Source organism: Penaeus vannamei, chromosome 24 (genome assembly GCF_042767895.1).
Source record: "Penaeus vannamei isolate JL-2024 chromosome 24, ASM4276789v1, whole genome shotgun sequence".
Classification (NCBI taxonomy): Eukaryota; Metazoa; Arthropoda; class Malacostraca; order Decapoda; family Penaeidae; genus Penaeus; species Penaeus vannamei.
In genome coordinates, this window is record NC_091572.1 from 35,781,822 (window position 1) to 35,805,821 (window position 24,000).

At 49.7% G+C, this 24,000-nt stretch overlaps 2 protein-coding genes across 2 annotated transcripts in view; one reads left to right on the plus strand and one right to left on the minus strand.

Moving 5' to 3' along the window:
• LOC138866168 (proline-rich protein 36-like) overlaps positions 1–6,191 on the minus strand; it is a 9,794-nt gene extending 3,603 nt beyond the window's left edge. Inside the window, exons 1-2 of the mRNA XM_070138102.1 lie at positions 5,868–6,191; positions 5,229–5,825 (exon numbers count right to left, since the gene is read on the minus strand). Coding sequence (XP_069994203.1) covers positions 5,229–5,825; positions 5,868–6,191 — 921 coding nt within the window. The remainder of the gene's footprint in view (positions 1–5,228; positions 5,826–5,867) is intronic.
• The window catches only part of LOC113815654 (uncharacterized), a gene marked incomplete in the record, with an annotated part of 71,403 nt that overhangs the window by 8,101 nt on the left and 39,302 nt on the right, over positions 1–24,000 (plus strand).

Here is a 24,000-nt window from a genome sequence, read left to right on the forward strand (position 1 = left end):
TTAGGACTTTGTCCCCCCCCCTCCCCTCTCCTCAATTAGGACTCCTTGTGGAAAAAAATCTCATACCAGAAAGAGAATCGGAGAAGAACAACCCCGCGATCGGACCCCAGGAATTGAAAGGGTTTTCGAAGGAGGAACCTTACACTTAGGGAGAAGAAAGTGTCCCAAGGTGGAGGCGGGTTTTCGAAGGGGGAAGCTTACACTTAGGGAGAAGAAAGTGTCCCAGGGGGGAGGCGGGTTTTCGAAGGGGGAATCTTACACTTAGGGAGAAGAAAGTGTCCCAAGGGGGAGGCGGCGAGGCAGCGGTAGTAGTTGCGTGGCGATGACTTGCAGGATCGGGCGAATGGAGTGGGGAAGGCGATGGGGCTGGCAGGAGCGCGAGGCGGGGGTGTGGGTATGTGCGTGTTTGTTTTTTGAGAGGGAGGGAGGGGAAGGGAGGGAAGGAGAGGGAGAGGGAGGAGGGGGAAGGGAGGGAAAGAGAGGGAGAGGGAGGAGGGGGAAGGAAAGCTGGGGGAAGGGAGGGAAAGAGAGGGAAGGAGAAGGAGAGGGAGGGAGACGGGAAGGGAGGGGAAGAGAGGGAGAGGGGAGGAGAGGGAGAGAGGGAGAGGGGAAGGGTGGGGGAAGGGAGGGAAGGAGAGGGAGAGAGGGAGAGGGGAAGGATGGGGGAAGGGAAGGAGGGTGAGAGGGAGAAGGAGGGAGGAAAGCAGGGAGAGGGGAAGGAGGTGGGGGAAGGGAGGGAGGTGGTGGAAGGGAGAAAAAGAGGGTTAGAGGGAGGGTAGGAGAGGGGGATATAGGGAGAGAGTGAGAGGAAGGGAAGGAGAGGGAAAGGGAAAGGGAGAGAGAATGCGTTTATTCATTCATTGTGCACGCGATTGCCCGTCCGCTTACCCGCGCGAAGGGATACCCAGTTGCCCGAAGCCCCCAGTCGATCGGCACAGTCCGGATAAGAGAGACTCGGCGCGATTCGGTCCGGAATCGCGGCGGGGTCGGTCCTCGAAAGGTCCCTCCGTCCCGGCCTGTGGGTGGGCTGGGCGAGACCCCGACTCCGGGGGCGAGGGGACGGGAGGGTCTGTCTGGCCGAGGCGAAGGAGGAAAGCGGGAGGGAGGGAGCGGGGGAGCGGCGCGACTGGGGGCGGGGAGGAGGAGGGGGGTGGAGGGGGGAAGGTAGCGGGGAGGAGGAGGAGGGTGGAGGGGAAGGGTAGCGGGGAGGAAGAGGAGGAGGAGGGTGGAGGGGGAAGGAGGGGAGGAGGAGGGGGGTGGAGGGGGTGGAGGGGGAAGGTATCTTGGAGGAGGGGGGAGGAAAGGAGGGAGGAGAGTGGAGGGGGGAGGGTAGCGGGGAGGAGGAGGGAGGAGGGGGAGGGTAGCGGGGAGGAGGAGGGAGGAGGGGGGAGGGTAGCGGGGAGGAGGGGCATGGAGAGGGGAGGCTAGCGGGAAGGAGGAGGAAGGAGAGAGGAGGGGGGGGAGGGGGCGACGCTGGTGGGCAGGCCAGGTGCGCATCTTCAAGGTGGTCTGGCTACTCGCCCTCGGATAATCACAAAGAACCTCCGTAATTATCAGCCGCTACGGACGCCGCGACTAATGGCTGTATCCAGTAAGTAATGACCCGTGGAATGGGGGCGGAACGGCGGAACGGCGGAACGGAGGAACGGCGAAACGGAGGAACGGAGGAACGGAGGAACGGAGGAACGGAGTAACGGCGGAACGGAGGAACGGCGGAACGGAGGAACGGCGGAACGGAGGAACGGAGGAACGGAGAGATGGTGGAATGGAGGAACGGCGGAACGGAGGAACGGAAAGATGGTGGAACGGCGGAACGGAGGAACGGCGGAACGGAGGAACGGCGGAACGGTGGAACGGCGGAACGGAGGAACGGAGGAACGGCGGAACGGAGGAACGGAAAGATGGTGGAACGCTCGAGATGCGGAGGGCGAGATGCTAAGGGCGAGGGCTGCGCAAGTGCCGGGAAGATCGCCAGGGTTGGGGCTTGAGCCTACGCCGCGAAAGGGTTGGAGTCTAAGCAAATATAGTAAAAAAAGAAAAGAAAAAAAAATGTGAACAAGAACATGCAGACTAGATAGTACCCGCGAGGGAGAAGGAAGGAGAGGGAAGGGAAGGGAGAGAGAGAGAGAGATAGAGAAGGAAAGGGAGAAGGAGAAGGAGAAGGAGAGGGAAAGGGAGAGGGAATGAGAGAGAGAGAGAGAAATAGAGAGGGAGAGAGAGAGAAAGTAACGGCGTATAACAGTGCAAGTGCTAAAGACCGGCCCTCTCTCGCGAACAATTCGTGGCACTCTTATAAAAAGGAAGCCAAAGAGCCGACGCGCATTGTGTGGCACTTTCCCGGAGACGTAAAATTCCTCACCCGCGCGCGCGCTCTCTCTGTCGTTTCTTTCCCTCGTTCGCCAAGAGAAAGAAAAGGAGAGAGAAAAGAGAGGCCGGGAAGGGAAAGTGTACCGTGTTATAGGGGCACGTCGTCTTAAAGAGTGTGTGGCTGTGTGGCTGTGTCTGTGTCTGTGTGTCTGGCTCCGTAAAAAGAAAGACAATGGTGCAGCTGGGGGAACATTTCTTGGGGGGGGGAGGGGGTAGACCGCAGTGTTTCTTTACCTGCGCTTCGTCTGTTGTTCCTTTCGGTCCTGTCTGCTCTAATTATTTCTTCTCTTCTGTTTCTTCTTCCTCTGCTCTGTCCGTTATTTTTTTGTTGTCCTTTTCACATTTCTTCTCTAATTTTTCTTTGTTTTTTTCTGATTCCTGTTATTGTTTATTTTTTTTTTCTGTTATGCAAGTTTTTTCCTAATTTTTCTTTCTCCATACTCCTCAAATCTTTTTTTTTCCAGTATCTTCTCCCGTTTCCTCTCTTCCCTTTCTTCTCCGCGTTCTGTTTTGTTTTCTGTTTCCTCGGTGGGCGGCGCATCCACCCCTGGGACAGATGCGGGCGGAGGGCGGAGGGCGGAGGGGAGGCCGAGTCACGCCCACGACGGTCAGCGGTGGACTTGCCCGTATGCAAATTCTTGTTTACACGCATTCGGACACGGACGCTCGCATACACACGTGCATTCATACGCGCGTGCATTCTCACATACGTAATCGCGTTTTAAACACATGAATGTACGCATGCGAATACATGCAAACACACGCACACGTACGCCCGCACGGACAGCGAGACAGAAAGAGAGAGAGAGACAAACCAGTGATCGACAGCGGATTCCACACATAAACCTAAAAAACAAAACAAAACAAAAACACTAAAACAGACAGACAGACAGACAGACCTCCAAACTCAGCCTCAAACAGCCTAATTGAGGTGTTGGCGTCGCGGAATCCCCCCCTCACCCCCACCCCTCTCCCCGCACCCCACCCCCCCCCCCTTCCCTCTCCCAAGTTACAAACGCGCCACCGACTCTCCGGAAGCCAGAGAGCGGCGAAGGGGCGGGCCGGCGGTCTCGGTTCCGCCGCTTTTATCGTCTGTGAATCGTTGCACAAAATCGCCTCGCCGCCCCGAGACGTTTTGGGGCGCCGGTGAATGGGGTAGGGGTTGTGGGGGGTGGGGGTGGGGGGGGAGAAGAGGGGGCGGTGAGGCAAGAGTTCCACCCATCCATCCTTTCATCCTTTCATCCATCCGTCTGTCTGTCTATCCATCGATCAAACGCGTGGTTGGTTGCTTTTGGGAGGGGGGTGGGGGTGGGGTGATTGGGGTGGGGGGAAGGGTACGTGGGCGCGAAAGAGGGTGAGTGAGTGAACGAGTGAATGGGTTAATGAGTGAAGGGAGTGAGTGAGTGAGGGAGTGAATGGGATAATGAGTGAAGGGAATGAGTGAATGGGTGAGTGAGTGAGGGAGTGAATGGGTTAATGAGTGAAGGGAATGAGTGAATGGGTGAGTTAGGGAAGGGAAGTGAGTGAGTGAGTGATGAATGGATGTGAGTGAATGGGTGAAAGTAAATGGGTTAATGAGTGAAGGGAGTGGGTGAATGGGTGAGTTAGGGAAGGGAATGAGTGAGTGAGTGAGTGATGAATGGATGTGAGTGAATGGGTGAAAGTAAATGGGTTAATGATTGAGTGAGTGTGTGAGTGAATGCGTGGGTTACCTTGAATAAATTGGTTTGATAGATAAAGATATGGAAGTCGGTAAAACTAGGCGCATACACACTAACAGATAGACAGACACAGACAGACATATAGACAGTGCTGTTTGAATACTCCGACTAAACCACGAATTGCACAATTTTCTCCCCCCCAGTTCAAACCTTCCATTTTTCACATGTTTACACCGTACGTAGGCCTATCTCGCCGATTCTCTCGTAATTAACTTCACTTTTTTTTTTTTGACTTTGACACGTTTATTGAGACAAAAGCAAAATTACATCTCAGAAGGATGAGGTAATTTAGGTTACCCTCATCCTTCTCTTAATAAGTCCCTGTGCGGGCTCACAATTCATATACAAAGCTTAGGTATAATAATAATAATAATAATAATAATAATAATAATAATAATAATAATAATAATAATAATAATAAAAACTACTGCACACGAGATCGAGCTCAGTCACAGATCCCGTTTTCTGTTGAGCGTTCGAGAGGCGAGAGACCGCAGACTCGTGTATTCGAGGTCGTGGACGTGAAGGTCGGTTATGATTCCTTAGGGTCAGCGAGGGTGACACGCAGCGGGTATGTGTGTCTATTCACGTGACGTCACGGAGGTAATGAGGTCGGTAAATAGCTATGACCTTGTGTGTGGGGAGGAGATGGAGGAGGGAGAGGAGGAGGAGGAGGAGGAGGAGGAGGAGGAGGAGGAGAAGGAGGGGGAAGGGCGAGGGAGAGGGAGAAGGAGGAGCGAGGGAGAGGGAGGGGGAAGGGCGAGGGAGAGGGAGAAGGAGGGGCGAGGGAGAGGAAGAGGAAGAGGGCAAGGGAGAGGGAGAGGGCAAGGGAGAGGGAGAGGGAGAGGAAGAGGGAAGGGGCGAGGAAGAGGAAGAGGGAGACGAAGAGGGCGAAGGAGAAGGAAAAGGAGAAGGAGAGATAGAAAAATAAGAAAAGAAAAAAGAAATTTAAAGACTTATATTTGTCTCTAACAACGAAAACGAGGCAATAAAGGTGTAAGGAAGTTCCGCACTGAGCATCCAGCGAGTGTGATTTCCTCCCCTTTTTTCCTCTTCCTGCGAATGGGTAAAATGTGACCTCGTTGGGGCATTCGGCATCGCCATCTTCCGGTGAGGTCATCGGCGTGTTGTTAACCTTGCCCTCCCGATGCTGGCAAGGATGCTGACGGGGATGCTGGCAGTGGGTGCTGACAAGGATGCTGGCAGTGGGTGCTGACAAGGATGCTGGCAGTGGGTGCTGACAAGGATGCTGGCAGTGGGTGCTGACAAGGATGCTGGCAGTGGGTGCTGGCAAGGATGCTGACGGGGATGCTGGCAGTGGGTGCTGACGGAGATGCTGGCAGTGGGTGCTGACAAGGATGCTGGCAATGGGTGCTGACAAGGATGCTGGCAATGGGTGCTGACGGAGATGCTGGCAAGGATGCTGACGGAGATGCTAGCAGTGGGTGCTGACGGAGATGCTGGCAAGGATGCTGACGGAGATGCTAGCAGTGGGTGCTGACGGAGATGCTGACAACGCAAAGATGCTGACGGAGATGCTGGCAATGGGTGCTGACAAGGATGCTGGCAGTGGGTGCTGACGGAGATGCTGGCAATGGGTGCTGACAAGGATGCTGGCAATGGGTGCTGACAAGGATGCTGGCAATGGGTGCTGACAAGGATGCTGGCAATGGGTGCTGACGGAGATGCTGGCAAGGATGCTGACGGAGATGCTAGCAGTGGGTGCTGACGGAGATGCTGGCAAGGATGCTGACGGAGATGCTAGCAGTGGGTGCTGACGGAGATGCTGGCAAGGATGCTGACGGAGATGCTAGCAGTGGGTGCTGACGGAGATGCTGGCAAGGATGCTGACGGAGATGCTAGCAGTGGGTGCTGACGGAGATGCTGACAACGCAAAGATGCTGACGGAGATGCTGGCAGTGGATGCTGCGATTCCCTGCGTTTCGGCCTCGGGGAGTCGTTGGAGGAAATGGGGGAGGGGGGAGGGGGGGGAGGGTGGTAACTCCTGTTGATAAAATGGCAGAACACGCTTCTATGTAAAGTAGGTGTAGGCCTATTGAAATGAGGAGGCAGAGAGTTTTTAAGTTCCTCTTTGTGTTTCATCTTCAGACCTTGAAAGATTTCGTAATCTGTAAGTCGCCTGCAGGTAAACTTTTTTTGTGGATTATTTAATTAATCTCTTTCGATTCTTGCTTTCACATCTTCACACCATCATCATTATTACTATTTTTGTCGCTTTTGCTGTGTGATTACTGTTATTATCCTTATGGTTCATTCCATTTCCAGTTGTTTTTATTTTCTACGCATGGAAGTCTCTCTTGTCTTCCTCATTTTCTGCCTGGTTCTTCCTCGCTTCCCTCTCGTTCCCCTCCCCTCCTCTTCTCCATCCTCTTCTTCTCTCCCTCCTAGCCTCTCCCTTCCCCTTCATTTCTCCATCCTCCTCTTCTCTCCCCCATCCTCTCCCTCTTTCTCGCCCTGCCTCAACTTCCTCCACCCCCCACCCCCTGCCCCACCCTCTTTCTTCTCCCTCTTCCCTCTTCCCTGCCTCATCCTCTCCCTCTCCCTCTCCTTCCCTCTCCCCCTCTCTCTCCCTCTTTTCTCCTCCAGCCCCACCCACTCCCACTTCCCACTTCCCTCCCCCTGCCTCCCCCTCCCCCTCCCCAACCCCCTCTACCCTGGGGGCCAAGGGTCGTGATCCGCCTTGGCTCCCGTGCTCAAGACGCGAGGTAATTTCACTTTCAAAAATCACGTCGATTTCATCTCACCTTCACTCCGTTTCGTGGGTGAGGGAGGGAGGGGAAGGGGGGAGAGGAGGCGGAAGGGGAGGGGGAGGCGGAGGCAGAGGGGGAGGGGGGTAATTGAAAAATGAGGTGGGTGAGGAGGAGGAGGGAAAGGAGGAGGAGGAGGAGGTAGGAAAGGAAGTGTAAAAGGAGGAGGAGAAGGAGGAGGACGAAGTGGAAGAAGAGGTGGAGGAGGTAGGAGGTAGGAAAGGAAGTGGAAAAGGAGGAGGAGGAGGAGAAGGAGGAGGTGGTGGTGGAGGTGGGCAAGGAGAATGGAAAGGAGGAGGAGGAGTTAGGAGGAAAAGTTGATAGTGATGGTTATGAGGATAATGATAACAGTAAGAAGAAAGAGGATGATGATGATTAAGAGAAAGGGGGGAGGGGAGAGAAGAGGGGAAGTAGGAGAGGCAGAAGAAGAGAGGGGGAGGGGTGGAGGGGGACTAACGGCACGGGTGCACGAAGGTCGCGCATACATTAAGGCGGCGATCTCTTTGGGCCTAAATTATGATAAAAAAGATAAAAAGAAAGGAAAAGATGGAAGGAGAGGTAGGCCTGTGTAATTGGGCTGCTTTGTTTGTTTTCCTTTGTGGGCGAGAGAGTGATCCTTCTTGTGTGGATGAAGGTTGTTGTGTTTCTTTTGTGCTGGATGAGGGTTTTAGGGCTTTGTGTGTGGGCCTGTGCTGGGGAGAGAGGGCGAGGGGGAAAGTCTGTGGAGGGAGAGGGAGAGGGAGGCTGTGGGGAGAGGGAGAGAGAGTAAAGAGAAAATAGAGGGAAATGAGAGAATAGAGGGAAATGAGAGAATGAAAGAATAAAGAGAGAGAGAAAAGTGGAAAACAACGAAAGAGGGAAATGAGAGAAAGAGAGAATAAAGAGAGAGAGAAAAGGGGAAAACAACGAAAGAGGGAAATGAGAGAAAGAGAGAATAAAGAGAGAGAAAAGTGGAAAACAACGAAAGAGGGACATGAGAGAAAGAGAGAATAAAGAGAGAGAGAAAAGGGGGAAAACAACGAAAGAGGGAAAGAGGGGGCGGCGAGGGGGGCCCTGGGTCTTGATTTCACGGTCTTCAGATCCTGAACGCCGTCGCTTCCGTCTCAGGAGGAGCGGCTGCCGAAGGGGGGGGGGGGGCGCGGCGGGAGGGGGTGGGGGGAGGGGGCTGCCGTCTGGAGTCCCATTGGCTGGAGTTTTTGTCACGTTTGTATTATTAGTTATAGTTATATTTGTTGTGGTTAATTATGTGTAGGCCTGCGAGTGATCTCTCTCTCTCTCTCTCTCTCTCTCTCTCTCTCTCTCTCTCTCTCTCTCTCTCTCTCTCTCTCTCTCTCTCTCTCTCTCCTCTCTCTCTCTCTCTCTCCCTCTCTCCTCTCTCCCTCTCTCCCTCTCTCCCTCTCTCCCTCTCTCCCTCTCCCTCTCCCTCCCTCCCTCTCCCCCCTTCCCTCCACCTACCACCGCCTCGTATCCCTCTCCACGCCTCGAGGAGCAAGGCAGCCCTCTCTCTCGTTTGCCTTCCCACGCGGCCTCCGAAGACGACGCTCGCTGCTCCGGGTGTCCTGTCGGGGACGCTGACGGTTCGCGGCCTCGGGAGATGGAGCGAATAAAAGGGACGCTTCGTTTGTGTCTGTCTGTCTGTCTCTTGTCTTGTGGCCTCGGGAGATGGAGCGAATAAAAGGGACGCTTCGTTTGTGTCTGTCTGTCTGTCTGTCTCTTGTCTTGTGGCCTCGGGAAATGGAGCGAATAAAAGGGACGCTTCGTTTGTGTCTGTCTGTCTGTCTCTTGTCTTGTGGCCTCGGGAAATGGAGCGAATAAAAGGGACGCTTCGTTTGTCTGTGTCTGTCTGTCTCTTGTCTTGTGGCCTCGGGAGATGGAGCGAATAAAAGGGGCGCTTCGTTTGTCTGTCTTGTCTGTCTGTCTCTTGTCTTGTGGCCTCGGGAGATGGAGCGAATAAAAGGGACGCTTCGTTTGTGTCTGTCTCTGTCTGTCTCTTGTCTTGTGGCCTCGGGAAATGGAGCGAATAAAGGGACGCTTCGTTTGTCTGTCTCTGTCTTGTCTCTGTCTTGTCTTGTCTTGTCTTGTCTGCGTGGTTTGTTTGGCCTCTTGTGTTTTGAGGGGTTTTGTTGAGGGGGGAGGGGGAGGAGGGGAGGAGGAGGGGAAGGGAGGGGGAGTTGTTTTACGAGTGGTGCGATGCAATGATGATGATAATAATAGTAGTAATAATAATAATGATGATAATGATAATGATAATGATAATGATAATAGTAATAATGATAATGATAGTGATAATTATAATGATAGTAGTAAAATTGGTGATGATGATGATGATAATGATAATAATAATGATGATAGTGATAGTAAAAATATTAGTAGTAGTAATAATAATAATAATAATAATAATAATAATGATAATAATAATAATAATAATAATAATGGTATTGATGGTAATAAAAATGAAAGTAAGAACAGCGATAATGGCAATGACTTTGTTCCCTCGCGCCACACACACCGAGCCAAACAACACGTGATGGCGAGATGGATGGCTGTGCAGAATGGGAATCGCTCAACCTTGCAGCGGTCATGGACGCACGGGCGGGGGGGAGAGAGGAGTGGGAGAGGAAGAGGAAGGGAGAGGGAAGAAAGGGGAGAGAGAGGAGGAAGAGGAGAGAGGGAGGAGGAGGGTGTGGGGAGGGATGGGAGGGAGGGAGAGAGAGGAGGGAGGAGAGGGAGGGAGGAGGAGAAGAGAGGGATGGGAGGAGTGAGTGAAGAGAGAGAGAGAGAGGAGAGGGGAAAGAGAGGAGAGGGAAGGGAGAATGCTAGAGAGGGGATGGAGAGAGAGAGAGAGAATCGAGGAGAGAGGAAAAGGAAAGGAGAGAGAGGGGAGAGGACAAGAAATAGAAAGAAAGGGAGGTGAGAGGGTAGGGAGAGAGGAAAAGAGGACGGTATAGAGAAGAGGATGGGTTTAGAGAATTGAGGATAGGGGGAGGTAAGGAGAAACAATGGAATAGGAGAGGAGAGATGAGACTAAGAGAGAGAGAGAGAGAGAGAGAGAGAGAGAGAGAGAGAGAGAGAGAGGATGACTAAGAGAGAGAGAGAGAGAGGATGACTAAGAGAGAGAGAGAGAGGGAGAGAGAGAGAGACTAAGAGAGACAGAGAGCGGGAGACAGAGACAGATAGAGACAGATAGAGACAGAGATAGAGACAGAGAGAGCGAGAAAAGAGAGCGAGCGAACGAGAGAGAAAGAAAGAGTGAGAGAGACAGAAACAGAGAGGGGGGGGGGGAATTGCCCTGCCCTCGCCCCGATCGCGAAGGCCGGCGGCGCCCACTGCGATCGGGCGAGGAGCAGCGCCATTCCTTCGCGGCAAATTATCCAATCAGCCTGTCCGAGGCCGCCATCTTGCGCCATGCGGGTGATGAGGGAGGAGGAGGGAGGGAGGGAGGGAGAGGAGGAGGGAGGGAAGGGTGGAGGGAGGGAGGGGAGGAGGAGGAGGAGGAGGGAGGAGGAGGAGGAGGAGGAGGAGGAGGAGGAGGAGGAGGAGGAGGAGGAGGAGGAGAAGGAGAAGGAGAAGGAGAAGAGAGAGGAGGAGGGAGGGAGGGAGGAGGGAGGGGAGGGGAGGAAGGAGGGAGGGGGGGAGGGGAGGAAGGAGGAGGGAGGGAGGGAAGGGAGGGAGGGAGGGAGAGGGAGAGGGGTGGGAGGAGGAGGAGAGGAGGAGGAGGAGGGAGGGAGGGGAGGGAGGGAAGGAGGGAAGGAAGGAGAAAGGAAAGGAGGAATGAGGGAGTGGGAGAGGGAGAAAGAGAAAAAGAAAAAAAGAGGGGAAAGGTGGCATGAGAAGAGGAATGTAAGAGAGAAGGGGGAAAAAGATAAGAGAGAAGGGAGGAAGATAGGAAGAAAGGGGATGAGAGAAGGAGGAAAGGGAAAGGAGAAGAGGGAAGGAAGAGAGGAGATGAAAGGAGGGGGAGGTGGTGTAGCATAGGAAGAAGAGGGAAGAGGTGAAGGGAAAGAGAGAGGGAGGGGAAGGAAACAGGAGATAAAGAGAGGGAGATAGAAAAGCAAAAAAAAATATAAAGCGAAGAGAAAGAGGAGGAGGAAGAGGAGGTAGGAAATAAGACGAGAAAGGAGGGAAGGGGAGGGGAGGGAAGGGTAGGATGCAAGGAGCGCGTAAGTGAAGGAAGGAGGGAGGGATTGAGGGGGGAGGGGGGGGGAGGGGGCAGGAGGGAAGGGCGATTTTAAGGGCTCTTTGTTAGGAGGCTTTTTAGGAGGAATTTCTTCCTAAAAAGGCCGCATTAAGGGGTCTTCTCGGGGAATCAGTGTTGGTTTGAGACCGCCGGGACTCGCCCTCTCTCGGGCAAAAACTGGTGGAAGGTATTTTAGTTGGTTTTTCGTTTTTTTAATTCTTTCTCTTCGTTTTTATTCTTCCTTCCTTGGATCATTTGTATATTGTTGTCGTCTTCCTCTTCTTCCTCCTTCTTTTTCTCCCCTTGTTCCTCCTCCTCTTCTATCCTCTTACTCCTCTTTCCTTTCCCTCGCCCTTTCTTCAATTCCCTTCCTCCTCATCCTTCCCCTCTCTACTCCTTCCTCCTCCTCCTGCACTTCCCTTCCTCCTCCTCCTCTTCCTTTTCCTCCTCCTCCTCCTCTTCCTCCTCCTTCCTCACTCCTTCCTTCCTCCTCCTCCCTCCTCCTTCCCCTTCTCCTCCTCCTCCTCCCTCCTTCCTTCCTCTTCCTCTCCTTTTCCCCTTTCCCTTTCCTCCTCCTCCTCCTTTCCCTCCTCCAATTCCTCCTCCTTTCCCTCCTCCTCCTCCCTCCTCCTTCTCCGTTCCCTCCACCCTCCTCCTCCTCCATACTGGCGTGCTTCCTGTACTTACGTCCGCGTCAGGGAGGTCTTGCGAGAGCCTGCGATGATCGATTTTTTGTTATTATTTTAATGTTTTTATTATTATGGATATTGAGAAAGCGTAATTTAGAGTCGGAAGGTGGATGGGGAGGGGAGTGGGTAAGGGGAGGGAGGGGGATGGGGGGGAATTGGGGGAAGGCGGAGGGTAGGGGTAAAGGGGGCACAACCCAGAGGAGGAGAGGTTGGGGGAAAGGGGAAGAGGGGGATTGTAGGGTAACTGAAGAGGGGGAGAAAAGGGGGGGAGGGGAAGGGGAAAATGGGTGGGGGGTGGGGTGGCAGAAGAGGGAAGGAAGGGAAAGTAAGGAGAGATGGCAAGAAGGGGGAATAAATGAGGAGATGGAAGATGGTGGAGAGGGAGAATAGGGAAAGAGAAGGAGTATGAGAAGGAAGGGGAGATGGAAGGTCGAGAAAGTAACAGGAAGGCGAAAAGAAGGAGGGGGAGGAGGGAGGGTGAAGGGAAGGAGGGGGGGGGGAGGAGGGAGGGTGAAGGGAATAATTGGAAGTGGAGGCTCTCGGGGATGTCTTGAAGATTCCAGGCTGCGATCTGTGCGACGGAAAGCAGCTCCTGTCTTTTTTTTTTTTTTCCTTCGTTTGTGTTTTCTATCGGATGTGTTTGTTCGTTCAGTTTTTCGATGGATTTAGTAATAACTGACGTAATATTTTTGTTTCTTTTTTTGAGAGTGAGTGAGCGAATGAAAAGAGAGGAGAGGGAAGGAGTGAGAGAGAGAAAGAGAGAGTGAGAGAGAGAGAGTGAGAGAGTGAGTGAGAGAGTGAGAGAGAGAGAGAGAGAGAGAGAGAGAGTGAGAGAGAGAGAGAGAGAGAGAGGAGGGGGTTAAATAGATAAAGATGTTTATTAAGGTACGTCGTAGATAGAAACCTAAGTAGATAGAGAGACGGACGAATGGATAGATGGATAAATAGACACAGATAGATATTTCTAAGTTACGTAATTGACGTAATTATTCGAATGCTCCGAATGGCGCTCGTTGCCATTGTTCGCCGAAATAATCTACTTCGAATTGGAATAATTGCAAAGGAGAATGCGATTCCTTTGTTTGATTCCTCTCTCCCTCCTTTTGCTTGTCAGGAGGTCAGTCACTGGCAAGATAATGTCTGTGAATAAGGTTTAATAAATAAGCAATGGTGTGCGGGTTGCAGTCCGCGATTCCCGGGGGTGGAGGGGGTTTTTGCAACTTTTGCCGCAAATGATTCGGTGGTCAGAGGTGATTGGCGGCGGAGACTGGCACGGCGAGAGAGGATAAGGATAAGGATAAGAGGAGGAGGAGGAGGAGCAAGATCGTCTTGATCTCGTTCCAGACGGGATCGGCACTTCGGGTTCTTGGCGGCGAGGAGAAGGGGAGATGGAGGGGAAATGAGGGAAGGGGGGGGAGGGGGAGGGGATGAGAAGAGGGGAGATGGGAGGAATGAGGGGAAGGGAGATGGAGGGGGAATGAGAAGAGGGGAGATGGAGGGGAATGAGAAGAGAGGGAGATGGGAGGAAGTGAGGGGAAGGGAGATTGAGGGGAATGAGAAAAGGGAGATGCAGGAAATGAGAAAAGGGGAGATGGAGGGAGAGTGAGAAAAGGGGAGATGGAGGGGAATGTGAAAAAGGGAGATGGGAGGAAGTGAGAAAGGTAGTATGGAGGGAAGTGAGAAAGGTAAGGAGTCGGAGGGGAAATGAGAAAGAAAGGTAGAGGTGGAGGGGAAATGAGAAAGGTAGAGGTGGAGGGGAATGAGAAAAGGGGAGATGGAGGGAAATGAGGGAAGGGGAGATGGATGGGAATGTGAAAAGGGGAGATGGAGGGAAATGAGAAAAGGGGAGATGGAGGGAAATGAGAAGAGGGGAGATATAGGGAAATGAGAAGAGGGGAGATGGAGGGAAATGGAAAAAGGGGGAGATGAGTGAGGATGGGAAATGAGAAAAGGGGAGATGGAGGGGGAAATGAGGGAAGGGGAGATGGAGGGGAAATGAGGAAAGGGGAGATGGAGGGGAATGTGAAAAGGAGAGATGGAGGGGAATGTGAAAAGGAGAGATGGAGGGGAATGTGAAAAGGAGAGATGGAGGGGAATGTGAAAAGGAGAGATGACGGGAAATGAGAAAAGTAGTCGAGAATCATCGAAGTCAGCCTTTGTTAGATTAAATTTGCTGCGAAGAAAAGGGGAGATGAAGAGAAATGAGAAAACGAACCGAGAATCAGAGTCTGGGGTCCAAAACGAACAATAACAGTGCATTTGCGACAGGAAAATCGCATCTACTGCTCATAAAATAGCAGTAACAGGAATAGATTCGAACACTATAGAAACAGGAAGAGGCAAACGACAAAAATAACGAACGCCATCGACAACAAGAACAACAATAACATCAGTAATAAAAAAACAACAATATCACTGGACGCCAACAAGAAGAAGAAGAAGAAGAAGAAGAAGAAGAACAACAACAACAACAACAACAACGACAACAACAACAACAACAACAACAACAACAACAAAGACAATCATGTCCGAAGCAAGAATTGGCGCCCGTCCCGCCCCTCCCTTTTTTCCCCCATCTTTATTTTTTTATTATTATTATTTTTTTTTTGTTCTTTCTTTTTTCTTTTTTCCCACGATTACGGCGAGGACTGGAGAAGTGGAGCCGGCTTAGCGCGAGAGTCTCCCCCGGCGAGCGAATTCCCCCCCCCCCCCCCGCCTTCGTTCGCGTAATGGCTGGGAAACGCACTCAGAGAGGAAAAAGGGGGGTAGGGACAGCAGGGGTGAGAGGGTGGGTGGGGTATAGCAGGGGTTGGCGCTTTGGCGAGGAGAATGGGCATGGGGTTGGTGGGAGGGAAGAAATATGTGAGGGAGGGGGTTGGTGAGAGGAGAGGGAGAGGGTTGGTGGAGGGAGAGAGGAAAGGAGTGAAGGGAGGGAGGGAGGATGGGTGAAGAAGAGGGAGAGGGAAAAGGGGTGAAGAAGGGAAGGGTGGGGAAGCAAGGGTGAAGGAGGGGAGAAGAGAAAGAGTGAAGAAGGGAGAAGAGAAGGGTGAAGAAGGGAGAGTGGGAGAAGTGGAAAGGGTGAGATAAGGCAGGAAGAAGTTTAAATGCGGCAAAGGGAGAGCAAGAAGAGGTTTAGAAGGGAGAGAGGAGTAGTTAGGTGAAGAGATGGGGGCGTGTTGTGAGGAAAGTGGGGGGGGCGTAGTGAATAAAGGAGGCGGGGGAAGGGGCGTGGGACGGCGGCGAAGAGGAAAAGACTTGGTAAAGAAGGAAGATTAAAACGTAGGGGCGCGGCGAAGGAAAGGAGGGGGGCGGGCGTGCGGGCGTGCGGGCGGGAGTATGTGCGTCTAAAAACCATTGTCTTTTTTATTTTTTTAAATTTTTTTACCTGATTATTAATATTAAGGGGAGAGGGAAGCGCAGTTGTTTTTGTGTTTTTTTACCTGATTGTTATTATTATTAAGGGGAGAGGGAAGCGCAGGGGCATTGCACGAACAGGACTCGAGTTTCTTACGCTCGAGTCGTAAACTTGCAGAGGTGCAGCGACGGTCAAAATTTGAAGCATTATTCGAATCGCGTTTCGAACCCGTCGCTCAATACCACACTCTTTGTATGAGGCAAGACCGATTCGAAGCTTCATTTCGTCGATTCGAAGCTTCATTTCGTTAAGAGACCTTTGTCCGGTACTTGACAGGAGAGATACGTAGTTTTACCCGCATCAGACCTTTTATTTTATTTATTCTTTTTTTTTATCCACGGCCGTTTATCCACGGTCTGTTTGCCGGACGGCCACCAGGTCGGCCCAGTTTATTGTTCTCTCTCTCTCTCTCTCTCTCTCTCTCTCTCTCTCTCTCTCTCTCTCTCTCTCTCTCTCTCTCTCTCTCTCTCCTCTCTCTCTCTCTCTCTCTCCCCCCCCCCCCGAGGCCTGGCACGGTGATACCCCTGGGAACCGCGGCACCTTGGTGAATGCACCCCCTTCCTCCCTTTTTTTTCCCTTTCCTTTCCTGAGCTGCCTTCACCCTTCACCCTGGCGAAGGGAGTGTTCCGGTACTGTCTGTCACTCAAAGTCTCTCGAAAGGTTTTTCTCCCCCCTTTTCTCTCCTCTGAGGGATGCTGCCGGTGGGAATTGGCTCAGGGAGGAGGAAGGGAAGGGAAGTAGAAAGGAAGAGAGAGAGAGAGAGGGGAGAGGGCAGGGCGTGAGGGGAGGGAGGGAGGGGAAAGAAAGGGAAAGAAGGGTTAGAGAAGTTGAAAGGAAAAGAGAGGGAGAAGGGAGGAGAGAGCAGGGCAGGGTGAAGGAGAGGGAGAGAAGGAAAAGAAAAAGGAAGGAAGATAAGGATAAAAATGTCTATCTGAATATCTCTCTACCTACCTATCTATCAATCTATAAATCCACCTACCTATCTAACCATCTATACATCTTACCTATCTATCTGTCTATATACCTACCTACCTATCTATCCATCTATATATCTATAGATGAAATAAATCGATTCATGTGCAAATGAAAACAAAACAAAAAATCCACTCTTAATAAAATTGAATGTCATATCTTCCAAAACAGTGTCATACGATGTCTCACGATTTCTGGTGAATAAAACAAACTTGTACCAATTCGCCCATTGAGTGAGAGGGCGAATAAGGTCCCGCAAACACAAGAACCGCCCGTTTTCTTCCTTGGCAGTGAAGCCGTTCGACTTTTTTTTCGAGTACCCACCTTTTACAATGGCGTCTTTGTCTGTTCTTTGATGGAACGGGAATTTTACACCCGAGAGAAAGAACCGGCGTTTTCTTTTTTGTTTATTGTATTTAACCTCCCGTTCTTACCTATTCTCTTTCTCGTGTGCGTGGGTGGATTCGTGATTCGTCATCGTCTATTGTAATGAAGCTTCAAGAGGGTTCGAACGCTCAAAAAAACCCTGTGTACAATCGCGTGCAGCTGCCGTCTTACTGAGGGAGACACCTCGGCTCGGAGGTTAAGATGTTATGTGTTTGCCTGGAGAAGCACCTGGGGGGGGTTAGGAAGGGGACGATGGGAGTGGCGTGTATGAGGAGAGAGGAGAAAAGGGAATGGGAGTGCTTAGAAGGTATGGAGAGGAGAGGAGAGTGAGAAAGAAGGAGAGGGGTGTTTGTAGGGGAGTATTGAAAAGGGAATGGGAGAGGAGGTGTACTGGAGGGAGGGAGAAAGGGGTGGGGAGGGAGGTTTGGGATAGGGGGTGGGAGGGTGTGTAAGTAAGGTGATAGGGGGTGGGAGGGGATGGCATGGAGGAGAGTTGGAAGGGGAGGGCGTGTATGGAGGGAGAAGAGAAAGAGGATAGGAGGGGCGATGTTAGGAGGGAGAGAGAAGTCAGGGGAGTGGGGAAGAATGTATAGAGAAGGAGGGGGTGTGTAGGGGGAAAGAAGTATGGAGGAGGGGGAGGATGGATAGGGGGAAAGGAGGTAGGGGGGTTGTTGGAGGATGGGAAGGGAAAGAGGAAAGGGGGAATATGAAAGGGGGAGGTGGGGGAAGGAGGAGAAGTGGAGGAGGCAGGTGAAGAGGAAGAGGAAGTGAAGAAAGGAGGAGAATGGAGAGAAGAGAAGCACGATTCCATGGAAGAGGAGGAAAGGGGGATGGGAGAAGGAAGGTTGGGGAAGAGAGAGAGAGAGAGAGAGAGAGAGAGAGAGAGAGAGAGAGAGAGAGAGAGAGAGAGGTGATATATATATATATATATATATATATAAGTTAATATTGTTATTTTTAGGGGAAGAGGGTTAGGGAGAGGTGAACTTTTAGGGTTACGGAGGACGATTGTGAGGTGGGAGGGCAATAATCTGGCAGAACCTAATCAGGGTAGTTGTAGGCCGTGACTGCGGTGACTCACCCTGTCTTGCGGTGAGTCAGGGGCGTGGCTGAGTCGAGCCTCGTGATGCCGCGTCTGCCTCCGTGTCCTTTTCTGTTTCCGTCAAATTCATGTTTTTCTCTTTTTTTTCTCTCTTAATTTTCCCTCTCCGCCATCTCCCTCTGTGTCCTCTCCTATTTCTGTTTCTTTTTTCATCTTAATATTCCTCTTTCATCATCATCTCCCGTTTGTGTTGTCTATATCCGTCAAATTCCCGTTTCTTTTCTTTTTTTTCTTCAATTATCTCCTCCATCGTCTCCCTCCGTGTCCTCTTCTGTTTCCGTTAAATTCCTGATTTTCTTTGTTTTTTGTTTTTTTCTTCATTTTCCTTCTGCGTCATCTTCCGTCTGTCTGTGTTGTGCGTTTCCGTCAAATTCTTATTTCGATTTTATCTTTATTATCCTCCTCCATCATCTCCCGTTCGTCTGTGTTGTCTGTTTTCCGTCCAATTCCTGTTTTTTCTTCTCTTTTTTTTCTTCATTTTCCTCCTCCTTCGCCTCCCGTCTGTCTGTCTGTTGTCCGTCTCCGTCAAATTCCTATTTCCTTTCTCTTTCGTTTCTCCCTTTTCTCTGTCTCTCTGTTTCTCCCCCCCTCCTCTCTCCTCCTTTCGCTCTTAATTTCCCTTTCGGGGCTGTTTTCGTTATGCGCTTATCCCCTTCGCCTTACGTATGTACAGGGAAATGGTATTAAGAGCGAGAGAAATGGATAGAGAAGCGGTGTAACCCGAGGAGGTGTTGTTTCTCCCTCGCAAATTAAACGTGAAAATCCGGTTTATGGGGAGCCATTACGGAGACGGGGAAGGCGCGTGCGGGGGTGGTCTCCTTCCCTCCACTCCATTTCGTCCTGTTCCTTCTTCTTCTTTTTCTTCTTTTTCTTTTTCTTCTTTTTCTTTTTCTTCTTTTTCTTTTTCTTCTTTTTCTTTTTTTTCTTTTTTTTTCTCTCCCCATTTCACTTCCTCCTTCTTTTTTCTTTTCTTTTTCCTTCTCTCGTCGTCCTCCTCCGTCTCCTCCTCCTCTTCCTCCTTACCCTTCCCCGTTCGCTTTCCTTACCTTTCTTATTCCTTTACCCTTCCCCCCTCTTATTCCTTTACCCTTCCCCCTCTTATTCCTTCCCCTTCCCCCTTGTTCTTCCTTCCTTTCCTCTCTTTCCCCCTTTCCCTCCCTTCCCACTTCCCCTTCCTCATCTACCATCTGCTCTGCCAATAACCATCTGCCCTCACTCTCATGTCAATGCTAAATGGGTTGAGCTCAGCTCATTGGTCCTGACCTTTGGGGTGGGGGGGGGGGCGTGGTTAAGAGGGGGGGAGGGGAAAGGAGGGGAGAGGAAAGGGAGGAGAGGGAAAGACAGGGAGGGAGGAAGGGGGAAAGGAGGGAGGATGGGGAGGGGAAAGGAGGGAGGAGGGGGAGGGGAAAAAGGGAGGAGGGAAAGGAGGGGAGGGTGGGAATAGAGATGGATATAGTAGGGAGCGGGGGGAGGGGGGTGTTGGTCACGCTTGCTTTCCGTCATTAAAATGACCCGAGAAATGTGTTTAGGGTAATACACGATCCAAAATTGATAATCCATTGTGTGCTTGTGAATGTGTTGGGCGAGGGTCGTTGGGTCAGGCTGTAAGTTGGGTGTTTGGGGTAAAAGTGAGTCCCCTTTCTCTTCTGTATATATTTTCATTTCTTTTGTTTCTTTGTTTCTATAATTTCTTTTCGTATATTTTTCTTCGTTTTTTGTTTCTATGTTATTTTTTAGTTTCTTTTTCTTCGTTTTTTGTTTCTATGTTATTTTTTAGTTTCTTTTTCTTCGTTTTTTGTTTCTATGTTATTTTTTAGTTTCTTTTTCTTCGTCGTTTTACCTTCGTTCCCTTCCATTCTTGTTTACCCTTTTCTGCCTCTTTTTCGGCATTCCTCCTTTAACTTCATTTCTCTCTCTCTCTCTCTCTCTCTCTCTCTCTCTCTCTCTCTCTCTCTCTCTCTCTCTCTCTCTCTCTCTCTCTCTCTCTCTCTCTCTCGTTTATTGTCATCCTTTCTTGTCTCTGTTTATTTCCTCCAAACTGCCACTTGTCTTAACCCCCTCGCCCCCTCCCCCGCTCCTTCTTTCCTAGGGCAATTTTAGTGTCTTGGAAATTTCGGAAAATGAGCGTTATGGACCCAAAGAAAAAATGGACAGGGATGAGAAAGATCACAGCCCTTTGCGCTCTGCCAATCATCATGGTTTCCTTTGTGGACCGTGTCGTCCCCTCTCTGTCTGTCTCTGTCTGTTTGTCTTTCTTTCTTTCTTTCTTTCTCTCTTTCTCTTGTTTGTCTTTCTTCTCTCTCTCATGTTTATCTTTCTTCTTTCTCTCTTCTCTCTCTTTTTCTCTTCTTTCTTTCTTATTTCTCTCTCTCTCTCTCTCTCTCTCTCTCTCTCCCCCCCTCTCTCTCTCTAACTCTCTCTCTCTCTCTCTCTCTCTCCTCTCTCTTTCCTCTCTCTCTCCTCTTCCTCTCTTCCTTCCTCTCTTCCTCTCTCTCTCTCTCTCTCGTTCCTCTCTCCCCCCCCCCCCCCTCTCTCTCTCCTTCCCTCCTTCTCCCTCCTTCCTCCTTCCTCTCTCTCCCTTCTCTCTCTCTCTCTCCTCTCTCTCTCTCTCTCTCTCTCTCTCTCTCCTCTCTCTTCTCTCTCTCTCTCTCTCTCTCTCTCTCTCTCTCTCTCTCCCTCCCTCCCTCTGTCGTTCTTTATCACCTTCCCTTCTTCCCTCTTCCTTCCCTCCTTTCTAAGTGTCCCGTCACCTAACTGATACCCTTCTAACGACCCCCCCTCCCCCTACCACCCTGCCACCCTGCCACCCTGCCACCCTTGCAATTACTGGCCCAGACTTCCCGCCTACACATCCTGCCTGCATTGATCTGCCTCAGGTGCTAGTGCCTGTGGGAAAATGTGTGTGTTTGTTTGTGTGTGTGTGTGTGTGTGTGTGTGTGTGTGTATGTGAGAGTGTGTGAGTAAGTGCGTGTGAGTAAAGTGTGTGAGTGCGTGAGTGGCAAGGGAGTAAGGGCAGGTGAGTATGTGTGAGTAAGGGTGAGGGCAGGTGGTGGAGGGTGTGCGGGGAGTAAGTGTGTGTGAGTAAGTGTGTGTATGTGTGAGTGAGTGTATGTGTGAGTGAGTGTATGTGTGAGTGCTGAGTGTATGCAGAGTGAGTGTAAGTAAGATGTGTGAGTGAGTGTGTGTGAGAGTGTGTATATGCGTGTGCGCGTTTGGAGTGTGAATGCGTGGGCGCGTGTGAGTGTGAGGCAGTCATATGGGCGCAAAAAATTGTGCGTGTGCGTGTGTATGAGCGTGTGAGCGTTCCATACCGCTGACTTCCCCTTTGTTATGTGTGCGCGCGCATGTGATGTTGGCTTGGGATGTCAGTGCACGTCTAACTAAGGCATAGCTATGCGTTGACTCAATTATCCGGTTGAAAAAAGAGCGAAAGAGGGAAAAGTAGAAAGACTGAACAATAGAGAGAGATGGGAGAGAGACGGTGTGTGCATAGAGAGACGTAGAGAGAGAGAGAGAGAGAGAGAGAGAGAGAGAGAGAGAGCGAGAGAGAGAGAGCAAATTCAATCATTTAATTCTATTAATTACAATGGGTATTCTATTTGCATATAAGGTGTTTACACATGTAATCGGATGCTATGAACATAGATATTATACAGTGCTTGTGGAACAAAATTACACAGAACTCTAATGTCATAAGTGATTGAAATATCGTGCTCGGCTTGATGTTTATGCGCCTGATGTCATTGATATTTCAGTAGATGTTCTTTCTCTTTTGTTTCAAATGTCTTTTGGTTGGAAACATTTCTAATATTTTCTCGTAATTGGTTCCAAATCACCAGTCCTCGGATTAAATTCGTTAACTTTGCTGTGAAGGAGAGAGACATACAGACTAACAGACAGACAGACAGGCAGACACAGACAGACGGACAGGCAGACAGGCAGACACAGACGGACAGACAGACTAACAGACAGACAGGCAGGCAGACACAGACAGACGGACAGACAGACAGACAGACAGACAGACAGACGGACAGGCAGACACAGACACACACACACAGACAGACAGACAGGCAGACAGACAGGCAGACACAGAGAGGCAGGCAGACAGACAGGCAGACACAGACAGACAGGCAGGCAGACAGACAAACAGAGAACGAAAAAGAGTAAATAGACAAAAATACATGTATTTCTGACGAAGACGTAATCGAAACCGGCCAAATCCATCTCTTGTATTGTGAAGATATCCAGTCTCATTCATACCTTTTCTACATTTGTTAACATTGGATACGGTTCAGGCAAAAAAAAAGTTCTTGATTAACCTTCGGAAAACACTCCAAGGAAGATCAATCTCGCGTTGTTCAAGAAATTCAGCTTTTGGAAATTTGACGTTCATGAAAGAGAGGAGGTCGTGTCTTGGGGCCTAGGGGGAAGAGGGAGGAGAAACGGCATATTTATCCGTTTATTTATTTATTAAATTTTTATTATTTTTATTTTTTTTATTGTTTTAGTAAGTTGATATTTTGATTTATTTATTATTCTTATTTGCGTGTGTGTGTTTTGTGTATTTGTTTATTTATTTTTTTATTATTTTTTTTTAAGTTAATTTTTTGATTGATTTATTATTATTATTTGCGTGTGTGTTTTGTGTGTTTTTTTTTTTTTTGTAAGAATATTTTAATTTATATATTATTCTTATTTGTGTATGTGTTTTTGTGTATTTATTTATATATTTTATTTTTATGTATGTTTTTATTAAGTTAATATTTTGCTATATTTATTATTCTTATTTGCGTGCGTGTGTTTTGTGTTATTTGTTTATACATTTTATTTTTATTATTTTTTTTATTAAGTTAATATTTTGATTTATTTATTATTTTTAGGTGTATGTGTTTTTTGCGTTTTTCAGTATTTTTATTTTAATAAAATCCTTAAATCCTCATTTTATCAAATCCTATTCCAGTCGTAGATCATCAGTTCCATTTCTTCAATCTCTATTCCATTCCGTTACACGTTGCCAATTACCCTTTTTTTCCATTATTCCAGGTGTGTGTGTTGTCTGCGTGTGCGTGTGTGTCGCTGGCGGATGTCACCGTCGGAAGTTATTCATACCTGGAGGTAAATGGTTTCCTGTGTTCCTTCACGCCCCCTTCCTCCTCCTCCTCCCCCTCCTCCTCCTCCTCCTTCTCCTCCTTCTCCTCCTCCTCCTCCTTCTCCTTCTCCTCCTCCTCCTTCTCCTCCTCCTCCTCCTCTCTCCTCTCTCTCCGGCCTCCTGCCTCCCTCCTCCTTTCCCTCCCCATACCTCCCTCGCTCCTCCTATCCTCCTTTCCCTCTTCCTCCTCCACTCCTTCCCCCCTCCCTCCTCTTCCTCCGCCCCCGCCCCCCTCCCCCGCCCTCCTCCTCCCCTTCCCCTCTCCTTCACCTTCCCTTTCGTGACCTTTCTTTGTCCTTTTCTGCTTCCCTTTTCTCTGTTCTTTATTATTGTTGTTTTTATGGTTGTTAAGGGTGGTTTTGCCTGGTTTTGTCTTTGTTTGATGTGTATGTAATATATATATATATATATATATATATATATATATATATATATATATATATATATATATATATATATATATTGTAAAATCATACTTTGCATACTCTCCAGCAAAAATGTAATGATAATAAGAATTAAAAAATGGGAAAAGAAAAATCAAGAAATGTAGATGGATAGATAGATTTACCTGTAGATATAATTATATTTATGATGATTGATAGATAGATAAATGTACTTGTAGGTATAGATATATTGATGATGTTTTATGATAGATAGATGTACCTGTAGATATAGATATGTTGATGATTTGATAGATGGATAGATAAATGTACCTGTAGATATAGATATTGATGATGTAAGAGAATTAAGAATAATTCGGCACATTTTTTACTCTGTGGCAAAATTTCCTTCCCTTCAAAGTCGTGTGTTAGTGTTTCTTTTTTGCGTCTCGTGTTTTTTTGCTTAAATGTTTTTTTTTTTTTTTTTTTTTGGGGGGGAGGGGTTAAATGGTTCCCCGGTCCCTAGAACTCGGTCCATTATTTCCCTTACTTGCAACCTGACCCGCGTGACCCCTGACCTCTAGATCTCCCTCGCCCCTCTCCCCATCAACCCCCTCCTCGCCCTCTTATCATCCTCTCTTCACCCTCCCCCCTGTCATACCCTCTCTCATCCCCCTCCTCCTTCCTTATCCCCTCCTCATGTCCCTCCCACTGATCTCCTCCCTCACCCTCCCACCATCACCCTACTGACCACCCTCACCTCACTCCCCCTAATTATCCCCTCCCTCACCTCCCTCACTCACCTCCCCCCCACCATCACCTCCTCCTCACCTTCCCCACCATCACCCCTCCTCATCCCCCCCACCAAGACCC